The sequence below is a fragment of the Pituophis catenifer genome, unplaced genomic scaffold, assembly GCF_029215685.1.
Source record: "Pituophis catenifer annectens isolate HBS135680 unplaced genomic scaffold, rPitCat1.0.hap2 SCAF_8, whole genome shotgun sequence".
Lineage (NCBI taxonomy): Eukaryota > Metazoa > Chordata > Lepidosauria > Squamata > Colubridae > Pituophis > Pituophis catenifer.
In genome coordinates this window covers 66,824,446-66,836,823 of record NW_027256888.1, presented here as the reverse complement: position 1 = coordinate 66,836,823, position 12,378 = coordinate 66,824,446, and the positions used below count along the sequence as shown (strand labels likewise).

Below are 12,378 nucleotides of genomic sequence, written 5' to 3'. Positions count from 1 at the left end.
AGTGCATGAAGGGGACTATTGATATATATATAAATATATTGAGGAAAAACAGCATGGTTAGCAGATGATCAGAAAAGAGTTTAACAATGAAAAAGGTATATCCCATATGTTCTAATATTCAGTACAATGATTAAAAGTGCTTTGTAAGTCCATAAAATCAATCTACAAATCAACTTTCTTTAAAAATGCCTATTCCTTGCTATACAATTCCAGATGGTGTAGTATAGTTTTGGTTTTTTTTAAAGTGAAATAGATTAGAAAGCAAGAATATGGAAGGGAGATTTTATGACCTTTGAAGGGGAGAGGAGGGGGGGAGAGAGGGAGAGGGAGGGAGGGAGAGAGAGGGGGGAGGGAGGGAGAGAGGGAGGGGGGAGACAAAATCATTTACCTATTTGATGCATTATGTACAGCAATCCTCAGATCTGTTTAGAAAAAGAGTGATTCAAATGATATTTTTCACATAAGGAAAGACTTATTCATATCAATGCTATATTCATCCTATCAGCCACATGGTACTTACTCTTAGTGAACATGTACTATAGCACATCATATTTCCAGAATAATCCTTAGGTAGTTCTCTACTATTGGAAAGAACCATTCAAACCTAATTTATAAAAGATGATCAATACTAATGAATCTCAAGCAAACAACTCCAGTCCTGAAAAAAATCAATGTTATGTTTTGCTTTGCCTGCAAGCATGCATTTGTTATGAATTTGACTGCCATTAAATGCCAGTAGAGAATTGAAAATGAAATGTGGACATTGGAAAGCAAACAGTACCAATTTAAACAAGGAAAGGAGATTGAGATAAAATGTTTATTTTATCTTAGGGCTGTGCTATCATTTCATCTCCTCCATAGCCTCCTCAAACACATCTTAGAATGGAGCTAGGCTAAAAAGTTAATTATATAAAAATAGAGATTAATGAACATAAGTAAAATAGGCTTTTGTTGACCTCCAAAAAGAACAATTTTTGTATTCTTCACTTAGTTTTATATTTGGCAAAAGCAGTACAGTATCTCTGGTAATCAGACTATCCACATGTTTGAGTGGGCTTATTGGATCTAAATTCTAATTAGTTCCTTTATGTAACTAAAAATAATAGTTCGGAATAGAAGTAATGTGCTTATAGAGCTCAACCTAGCAATTTTAATGTCTTTTTTTGTTAAGGCAGAAGAGTAGCTTTTCTTTCATTTGGGAGATGGCAGTGATTAAATTGTAAGGGGGGGGGGACGAGAGCAAAACCTATCTGTGAATACTTTGAATAAAAACTCATTACTTTTCTTTGAAAGATATTTTTCTGCAAGCAGGAGCAGCATCTGGCTTTGAGTAGTGGGAGGCTGCTACAGAATTTCCCCATCTAGTCCATCTTGCTATCTCCTGTCCTAGGAAATAGGAAGAAATTTCCTGACAGTGAGAACAATTAATCAGTGGAATGGCTTGCCTTCAGAAGTTGTGGGTGCTCCATCACTGGAGGTTTTAAGAAGAGATTGGACTGCCATTTGCCTGAAATAGTATAGGGCAGGAGTGTCAAACTGGTGGCCTGTGGGCCGGATGCGTCACGTGCAGGCCACGCCCACCCTAGCTCCGGAAAAGGGAAAAACGTCGCGATATGTCATGTGACGACAACATGACACCGCGAGTTTGACAGCCATGGCATAGGGTCCCCTGTGTGAGCAGGGGGTTGGACTAGAGGATCCCTGTTAAGGAATAACCCTTGAGTAGCAAGGGTGTGCATATGAAAGTGGTTGAGAGTAGTTATGAATAAGCACAGTCACCACACAGATACACTGAGTTGTGTTATAGTTTACACAGTCTAATAAACAAAGTCTTCATACCAGTCGTATTAATCATAAATAGTAAACAGTTCTTCTAGAGTTGCAGACAGTAAAATGGTAAATCAGATAGAGATATCAGAGAGCAAGAACAATGAAGAGAACAAGCCATGTTTCTAGCTCCCTGTTAAGGACATTGGCAATAGAGCTAGCCAATCAGTACACAGTATGATGCAATACAGTAGTCTTAAAGCTACACAATAGAATACAATATAATGCAAACATACATTGATGGTTTATATATTGCCAACCCAACAAGTTAGGTATAGTCATATTCCTAACAATCCCTAATGTCCCTTCCAAGTCTGTTTTACTGTTAGGTCCCTCTGAGCTTTACCAAAACATTGAGCTGCAAAGTTGAGCATAGAAGTAGATATCTTTGTGCTGGAAAAGAAGATGGTAGTTGCTGCAAAATCTCATAAAATGTCAAAGGAGAAAAAGCGATACCAGAATGCTTAAGAGGATCGTTCACAATTTTTCCCTATTCCTGGCATTAAAAACAAAAAAGATACATGTTAGTCAGGATTTCATGTAGTCAGGGAGACTTTATAGAGATTTTCAATCATGGGCTCTGCAGGAGGCTGATACTGAAGAAATCATTTATTTATTGGTTCTGTATATTTCGTCTTTCCTTCCACCAGGCTCTCAATTCAAAATTCAAAGCAATTTTAAAAGGCCAAAAAGTTACATGAAGTCCAAGAAAGTCTGGCTGAAGAAGAAAGTTGCATAGGGTTTATTAAAGAATTACTTGCATAGGGATTATTCTTTATAATATTTATGTTGTTTGTATTTTTTCTCATGGATTGCACCAGTGAGGCTAAAACCAATTTCGTTGTATACATGATGTACAATGACAATAAAGGCTATGCTATACTATACTATACTATACTATACTATACTATACTATACTATACTATACTATTCTAAAGTCTAAGTCAGGGGTCTCCAATCTTGGCAACTTTAAGACTTGTGGACTTCAACTCCCAGAATTCCTCAGCCAGCTGTGCTGAGGAATTCTGGGAGTTGAAGTCCACAAGTCTTAAAATTGCCAAGATTGGAGACCACTGATGGGTTTCAAAAAAATTTACAACTGGCTTTGTGGGTGTGGCTTAGTAGGCGTGGCAGGGGAAGGATACTGTAAAATCTCCATTCCCACCCCACTCAAAGGGAAGGATACTGCAAAATCCCCATTTCCTCCCGATCAGCTGGGACTTGGGAGGCAGAGAATAGATGGGGGCGGGGCCAGTCAGAATTTTTACTACTGGTTCTCTGAACTACTCAAAAAATTTTTGCTACCGGTTCTCCAGAACTGGTCAGAACCTGCTGAAACCCACCTCTGTTGGAGACCCCTGGTCTAAGTCATTTCCTGAAGGCAGGAAGAGTGAGAAATAAATACAAGTCCAGAGGGAATACATTTCTTAACTTTGAAGCAATGTAAGAAAGAGATCCTTCAAGCCCAGGTTGAATTCAATCCATTGATGAATTTAAAAAAAAAAAACATCCTTTTTTGTGTACCTGTATACTTGCACACACTATCTAAATAGAAGCAATTTATATTCAGCTTTTATGACCATTGATGTGACATATCCTTTCTTTTTCTTTTTTCTATTTTTCAGCTGGGCTGCTGGAATCCTGGCACTGGTCTGAATGGGTCACTAACAGATAGAAGACTGGAAAATAACATGCGGGGAGTAGTTCTTCGTGTAGTCACTGTGTTGGTAAGTGGAATTACATTTAAAAAAAAAAACATTTATAGATATAGATCTATTGGAGCTATAGAAATCATCAGTTCAGAAATCATGTGGGGGTTTCCTTAAATCTCCAAAGTGAATGTGAAAAAAGGACCAGGACAAAGTAAAAAGAAAGACTAGGGGTGACATGATAGCAGTGTTCCAATATTTGAGGAGTTGCAACAAAGAAGAGGTGGACAACTTATTTTCCAAAGCATCAGAAGACAAGACAATGGATGGAAACTAATCAAGGAGAGAAGCAACCTAGAACTAAGGAGAAATTTCCTAACAGTGAGAACAGTTAATCAGTGGAATGGCTTGCCTTCAGAAGTTGTGGGTTCTCCATCACCGGATGCTTTTAAGAAGAGACTGGACAGTCACTATACCTGGAAGGGTTTAGGGTCTCATGTTGTATAAGGGGTTGGACTAGAAGACCACCAAGGTCCCTTGCAACTCTGTTATAATTAATTCTCCAAAACAAAATGAAGAAGCGGCCTGGGCCCATTAAATCAGGCTGGGTGTTTGTGAATCAGTTTGCTTATTTGGAATGATTCAAATAAGATTCCAAAAATCAGCACACTCGTCTTCCCTCTAACTACTTTTGTTGGGTTCTCTGGTTTCCTAAAATAGTTTGTTGATTAAGGGTGTCTGAAGAATTAAGATAACACAAAACGGAACTGTAATCAAATATGTGTGGTCTTTCCGTAGAGCAGAGGTGTCAAACTCAAGGGCCATGGGCCGGTTTCCAGCCCGCGATGTGGTCGGATCTGGCCCATGCGATTGTCCTGAAAATGTAAGGGGCCGACCCACATTGCTTTGTCCCGGTCTACCCAATACATGGGGGCGGGGCATATACAGGCATTGCATTTTGGGGCAGAGGTGAAATGCTCCCAGTTCAGATGGGTTTGGGCAATCCGGTAGCGATTGTGGCAGGTGGTTTGGAGAACTGGTACCGATGGCGACGCGAGGCTTCGCCTACCTGCCCATGTGTCATTACTTCCTGGTTTTAACCAGGAAATAATGTGTTTCTTACCCTCTGTGCAAGAAGGCTTTGCGCATGTGCAAAGGGTGTGTGTGTGCATGTGATGTGTGCGAGCAAAGGTTTTGCGCATGTGCAGAGGGTGTGCGCGTGCAGGTGATGTGGTGCTTGCACTTCCGAACCGGTAAGGAAGATAAGTAGATTTCACCCCTGTTTTGGGGGTTCAGATACGTGCTTTCAGCACTCGGTCTGGAAAAGGTTAGCCATCGCTATTCTAGAATGTCCTTGAAAGAGCTATGGATTATTACTAAAGGCAAGTATTATACTTTTGACCATGAAGTTAGCAGCAGTTGAATTAGCATTTCCATTAAGCATGAGGTGCATCAGATTAAAGTGACAAGCTAGCTGTTCCTTTGTGCAATTCTTTCCAGGATTCAAAATGTTCTTCCTGTCATTATGTTTTTTTTTTAGTGAACCTTTCCCTATTCTCAGTCTAAGCCATTTAATAAATGTCTTATCTTGACAATTCTGCTGCTACCAAGAAGAAAGGCCCGGTAGTTTACATTTCTAAAATATGTACAGGTAAGCAGAAAAAGGTTGAACATTCACATCAATATGATAGGTGAATTTTCAGCATTCCTCCCATACTAGGGATGGGCTTTTTCTTTTTGACCGAAAAACACATTTCCTCAAGAGTCAAAGCTAAATTAGCAAAATCCTAAAATCATATTATGGACACTTACAATAAAACATAAGTGAAAGTTAGTCACCATGGAAATGAGATGTGTGAGGAAAGCTACTGGAGTGACCAGAAGAGATAAAATCAGAAATGAGATAGTAAGAGAAAGAATTGGCATAGAACCAGTGGTGGGATTCGGCCCGGTTCAGGCAAACCGGTTGTTAAATTGCTGGCTGTCCACACCCCTCCCCACCCTGCCCCTTCCAGGAGTCTCCACGCACCCCGTTTTTGCTCCCAGGAGGCTGAAGAGAGGCCTACTAGGCCCAAAACGGGGCACGGGAGGGTGCAGCGCACCTCATTGTTGCTCCCTCATTTTTGCTCCCAGGAGGCTGCAGGAAGGCCTACTAGACCCAAAATGATGTATAAAGGGGGGGGGGGGGCGGCACGGACCCCCCTTGGCCTATTTTTTTTCCCAGGAGGCTGCAGAGAGGCCTACTACGCCCAAAACAGAGCGCCCGGGGGCGGCACAGGCCCCCCCCCATGGCCCGTTTTTTCTCCCAGGAGGCTGCAGGGAGGCCTACTACGCCCAAAATGGGGTGCGGGTGTATGTGCCCCCCCACAGCCTGAGTTTTCTCCCAGAGGGGTGCAGGAGGCCAAGAGCTACCCCCTGGCCATGCCCACCATGGCTACCAGCTGGTCATTAGGGCAGATAACCTGTTGTTAAATTATTTGAATCCCAGCACTGCATACAACCAATTTTAAAACTACATACAAAAACAGCCAATAAAGTGCTTTACTCACTTGGAGACGATGTCTTGGGATTTCATATCGTACAAGGCATATGCAAAAAGAGGAGAAGGTCAAAGAAACACAAGGCAGACTCAGAAGAAGATGGAAAGAAACATCAAAGATACACTACAAGAACATCAAATAACAATGGTTAAGACTGCCCGAAGAGCAAGAACCAGAACTTTGTATTTCCCTCAATATCTGAAGGGGTAGAAGAGAAAGTGGAACAGGAAAGAAGAGGAAAGAAGAAGGAGGAGGTTGCTTCCTGATAGCAGGTCCAAAATGCTTTGTACTAGTCCAGTTGTTCTTTGAACAGGTGGGCTTACTTCCAAAACATGGAAGGGCCTTTTGCATGCAGGGCCTTGAAGTGATCTGATAAACAGAAAAGCGGATGCTTTGCAGAATGCCAGATTTCAATTTATATTCATGTTTAATTAAAGGAATATTTTAAAATTTAGTCGTACAATGTAGAAACCGTGGAGCTTCCGAGGGAGATACTCAAAGCTTTATGTTGCCTTCTACAGTACTGTGAATCAAAACTCAAATAAGTATCATTGCATGGACTCACATTTGTTCCTTGCTGCATGTGTATCTCCTTTTCTTCCCTGTTTCAAAATGTAAGCTTATTAGATCATAAATTGTTGCATTAACAACAGTGCTTAGACTTATACACTGCTCTATATAGCACCCTTGGAGCAGTTTACAATGTCAGCATATTGCCCTCAACAATCTGAGTCCTCATTTTACCAACCTCAGAAAGATGGAAGGCTGAGTCAACCTTGAGCCCATCAGGATCAAACTCCAGACTGTGGGCAGAATTAGCCTGCAATACTGCATTTTAACCACCAGGGCTCTCATGCTTTGATTTCCACTTAAGAGTCATGTTTCCATGGAGCCATTTATGAACAAATAACAGCATTAGTCATTATTATAGTGACACTTTTGTAAATTGCAGAGTATCAATGTAAAAGGTCTTCTGCAGTCATGGCATAAGCCTAAGATTGAAAATCAGGCTTGTCAGATGTTACATCTTTTCTATCCTGCTCTACGGAGCAGAGAGTTGGTCTCTGACAGAAAGCCACTTGAGGAGACCAGAAGCATTTGAAATGTGGATTTACAGGCGGCTGTTACGTATAAACTGGGTTGACAAAATCAGAAATGAGGAGATGATAAACTGCCTGGGAAAGCCAAGGGAAATAATCAAAACCATAAAAAAGCGAAAGTTAGAATATTTTGGACATGTGATGCGACACCCGGAAAAATATGGCATCCTTCACTTAATCCTTAATCCAGGGAAAAATTGAAGGCAAACGAGGTCCAGGCAGAAGAAGAACATCATGGCTTCAAAACCTAAGGGACTGGTTTGGACAAAACTCAGCAGCACTTTTTCATGAGGCTGTTGATAAAAATAGGATTGCCAACATGATCGTCAACGTCCGATGACGGATATGGCGCAAGAAGAGTATAAAATTTGGTGGGGAGGGCAAGGGAATCATGCTACTAACCAATCAGCCTATGACATGAGAAAAAACCTATTTTTAAAAAAGCATTTGAGCATTATGTTAAGATTTATTGAGAACCTTTAGCTGACTAAAGTAAAGAAATGGCAAGGCACCAGATATTTTACTCATCACTTTTCACTGCTTGTTCTTATTTATATTTGTCTGAGAAGAAAAAGCATCAGGATGGACAACCTTTAAAAAAAAACTATGAAGATTTCCTCCCCCCACCCCTCAAAATGTTACTAATTTACAGCATCCCTGATAAATGTCCTCATTTTATTTCTGGGTGAATAAAATCATCATGAGGATTAATGCATGACAGAAGTGCTTCACTATTTGCTATTCTTTCTAGCCATACCAGGCCTTGGATTGGAAGCTGCCACTAAATATGAAATACATTCCCTGAGATTTCTGGGAGGCTGTCATTTGTAATTTAAAACAGATAACATGCAGTAAGTAATAGAGGTTGTGAAATGCTCGACATGGCTAAAAATAATATCTCAGGTAGTTCAGTATCTAAACAGAAGGAATTGCTTCCAGTGCAACTATTAGCTGGAGCTAAACTTTCCTGAGGTCACTGTTCACCTTGACAAGATAGCTGTGAGCCAATATGGTCCACAATAAACTAGGAAACAAGGACTAGGTGTTCATTTAAATTTAGAATGGAGACATTCTCCCCGTTTTAATTTAAATTTGTAACATTAGCTCCAGTTTAAGAGAGATCAGCTGCTGCATAGTCTCTTATATTTTTTTTTAACAACCCTGTAGTGTAATCCCTTGCATTGGAGTGGAGTCAGGGGGACTGAATGGACCTGAGTATTTACAGTCCAGATGCCCTTCCTGATGCCTACACAGAGCTCACAGCAGATATATCTGCGGCTACCTAGGATCAAACTCACAGCCTTCAGTGAGGCAAGAACTCTACCTCTAGGCCACCACACTACTCGTATGGTCTCTTCTATACTGGAGAGAAAACGATTTCACTATGTGACGTGATCTGCATGGGAATAAGGCTTCTTTAAAAAATTAATTTAAGGAGCGATAAGATGACAGAAACCATGACCAATCAAAGAAATATTTAATCCATGTCATAGAGAACTTTAGTTTTGCTTTAACAGGTAGCTGCCCCTAGGCAACCTTGGCTGATCATGGAAGCTAAGCAGGATCGGTCACATTGGAATGGGAAATCTCTGAGAAATTCCAGGGCTGCTCTCGAGTCTAGAAAGTTAACAAACAAATTACCTCTCCTACCTCACAGAAAACCCACATAAGTAAAACACTGTCAAGAAGTCAGGTCTATGGTATAAAAGGATATCAGAGTTTCTTCCAAAAATCAAATCCAGAAGCACACACAGATAACTGATAGCTGGATAGCTGGATTCAATAACTTCTTTATATACATCATAACAGATGAAGTATTTACAATACCAATAGTTGATTTGAGTAGAAGTTACACGCAGAACACAAGGCAGGAGAGAACAATTAGTTTCATTTCAGCAGAGCAGATCAGCAGACAAGTTCACACACACTGGTTTCAGTTTCATTTCTCTTTACAGACTCAGAAGCTGCAGACTAAGACACGCCCTGGCTTTAGTCTGTCTCAGCTCCCAATTGGCTGATTTAGTTGCTATGCCTATTCATTGGCTGACCTTGCTACCATGTCTCTGCTAATTCATGAATAATCTGACAAAGGAAATTTTTATTACTAAGGATTTAATTTTTTTTCCTAAGGATTTTAATGTGTTAGTAGGCAAAAGCTGGAGAAAGAAGACTAAAAGTATTTGAGAGAAATTGTTTTCTTTTGCTTTTTAATAGAATCAACTTATGATTCAAAGTATGAAAAAAATTATCCACCATCAGAGCCTCAGCCTAGATCAGTAGGTCATTGAATCTACCTCCAACACAAGAAGATGTGAGCTTCAAAAAAGAGCATTATCTCCTTATGGGTTAGGAGAATTATAATCTCAATCAGAGTGGCAGGTGACACTATTAGGAACTGAATTTTGCCAGCTTTGGGAAATTTTGGGCTTCTCATCTTTACCAAGATCATAAGAATTATTATTTTTAAGATACATTTCCTCAGCAGATCATAAGAAATTTCTGCCAACTTCAAGTATCTGCAAGTATGTTTGTTTGTTTTTTAAGTGTCTTTCCTGTGTCTTTAAAGAGTTTGGCAGCCTTTAGAAGAAAGACTGCTACAACTCTTATTGTTCTTTGGTCATAATCTGAACCTGAAGTACAAGACAGTTTGAGAAAGGGCACTGAGGAGCCAAGTGTTTATTGATATAGATATCTATGGATGTATCTTTCTGTTGTGGCCCATCAGCGGCCTGTGCAGATTGTAGCTGATTCCAACAACGAGGAGGCTGGTGTGGTGCTACGCCAGCAGCCTGTGCAGCTGGCGCTTGAGTCAGACAGTGAGAAGGCTGGAGAAGATGTGGTGCCAGAGGTAGGGATTCAGCCAGGGCCTTCAGAACCTCCAGAAGCTCCTTTAAGTGAACAGGACAAAGAGGAGGAGCCTCTTCTCAATGCACGGGCGCGCAGAGCTGCCAAAAGGCAGGAGTGGCTCCTCAGGAGGAGGTCTCCTTGAGAGTAAGGCTTGGGGCTAACTGGCCACTCCCTTAGCCTATTTAAGGAGGAACGCCGATTGCAGCAAGCTGTAGGGAACAATTTTAGTTCACTGTCCTTCGCATCTAGATTCTCTGCAAAATTGCTTCTGGGCTTTCTGCCAACCCCAGTAAGACTGTGATTACCTTATTTTAGGATTCTTGTAGGCTGTTAAGAAAGTTTATTAACAGCCTTTGTTTGAAAAAGACTGAGTTATTTGAGTAAAATAAGCTTTGTATAGATTTTGTGTGTGCTGCGTTCTTTGGGGTCTGTAGCTGGGGCAGAACACTTTCTGTGGCAGGGGTGTCAAACTCAATTTCATTGAGGGCCTCATCAGGGTTGTGTTTGACCTTGGGGGGATGAGGTGGGCATGGCCAGCTCAAAGTCACTCGTGTCGGGGTTGCCTGGGGTGTCCCGAGCGCTCTGCCCAGCGAAAACAGGCTCCTGAGCTCAGTTTTCGGCTGCGATGGCCTCCTGCAACCCTCTACTAGTGAAAACGGAGCTCGGGAGGGAATCATGCAGCCCTCCCAAGCTACATTTTCACTGGCAGAGGCACTGCAGGCCAGTCCTTTGCTGTTTCCAGGGCGGCCCCACAGGCCAGATCTAAGTACCCCAAGGGCCGAATCTGGCCCCCAGGCCTTGAATTTGATACCCCTGCTTTAGGGCATGAAAGTAGAATTAATAAGAGTACATTGTCTTTTAATAAAAGTTGTTCTCAGTGATTTCATTCACCAACTGCTTTAACTTGTAGCATAATACTCTCCATAACTTTATGATGCATTGCTTCCGATGGGTTTTCATTGACTAGTTATTGGAATGCAGTTCAAAATCTTTATGTTGTTTTATTTTTCTGTAGCTCATTATATGATCAGTCATTTTCTTTTAAATATTGTTTTCTTAACCATGGCTAGCAAGCTTCCAGAAGGAGAATATTAAATGTTTCGATTCAATTCTGGCCATTGATTGATAGTCAGCGTCATGATAATACATTTTGCTTTCAATTAAAAATAGCAAGCTCTAATGCCATTCTTTGTCCCAGTGTAAATGAAAGGAAAAGATGGTCAATTAAGCAACCAAGGAAAGAAAGTATCAGTATCTCTTTATTCTTTCTGAAAATGTATGGCAAAGAAATTCAGTATGATTAATGCTAAGACTAAAACTTTTGAGGGATCAGAAGAAGACTGTGCCATATAGATACGGAATCTTCCACATTTGTATCACAATTTGCGCAGATGTTATGATTTCTGCTACTGTGTTAAAATGCAGGTGAATTAATGAAATAATACTGTTAAGTAGCTACCCAAAGGCTTGTATTATTTACATTTATGTCTTCACTATCTCTGGGCTAGTCTAGTCATGAAGCAGAATGAGGTCTGACAATGTAGTGTCATTTTAAACAGGACCAGCTGCAGGGGTGAAATCTACTTACCTTCCTTACTGGTTCGGAAGTGCACGCATCGCATCACATGCGTACGCAGACCTTCTGCGCATGTGCAAAACCTTCTGCACATGCGCAGAAGGTAAAAAACACATTACTTCCTGGTTAAAATCAGGAAGTAATGACACCTGGGTGGTGGGCGGAGCTTTGCTCTGCCATCGCTATCAGATCGCCGAACCACTGGCCAAGATCGCTACCAGATCGGGTGATCCGGTCCGATCCGGGAGCATTTCACCCCTGACCAGCTGTGAGTACTAGCTCTCACATAAACAAAAATAAGAACACCTGATCACAGCTCTGTCTTTTACTCAGGCAAGAAACTGGGCTTCCAAAAGGACCAAGATGATCATTACATTGTACTCCTCAAGAGAGAGAGAGAAGGGCAAAATTTAATTTAATTTAATTTAATTTAATTTCCAATTTATATACCGCCCTTCTCCCTGAGGACTCAGGGCGGTGTACAGCCAAGATAAAAAACATAGAATACAAATATTAAAACATTTAAAAATATATATAATTTTTGGCCCAAAAGTTAAAAAAATCACAGACTAATTAAAAGAATTTAAAAATTTCTTCTTAAGCCAACCCGGCTTGCTGAAAAAGATGGGTTTTCAGGGAACGACGGAAGGCATTGAGGTCATGGATTCTCCTTATCTCCGGGGGCAACTGATTCCAGAGGGTGGGAGCCCCCACAGAGAAGGCCCTCCCCCTGGGGGCCACCAGCCTACATTGTTTAGCTGATGGCACCCTGAGGAGGCCCTCTCTGTGGGAGCGCACGGGTCGATGGGAGGAAATTTGACTCTTGATTTTTCTATAAA

The 12,378-nt window shown here is 41.1% G+C and overlaps 1 protein-coding gene across 1 annotated transcript in view; it reads left to right on the top strand.

Moving 5' to 3' along the window:
• GRID2 (glutamate ionotropic receptor delta type subunit 2) overlaps positions 1-12,378 on the top strand; it is a 1,156,109-nt gene that overhangs the window by 875,591 nt on the left and 268,140 nt on the right. Inside the window, exon 9 of the mRNA XM_070948519.1 lies at positions 3,453-3,554. Within this exon, the coding sequence (XP_070804620.1) occupies positions 3,453-3,554 (102 nt within the window). The remainder of the gene's footprint in view (positions 1-3,452; positions 3,555-12,378) is intronic.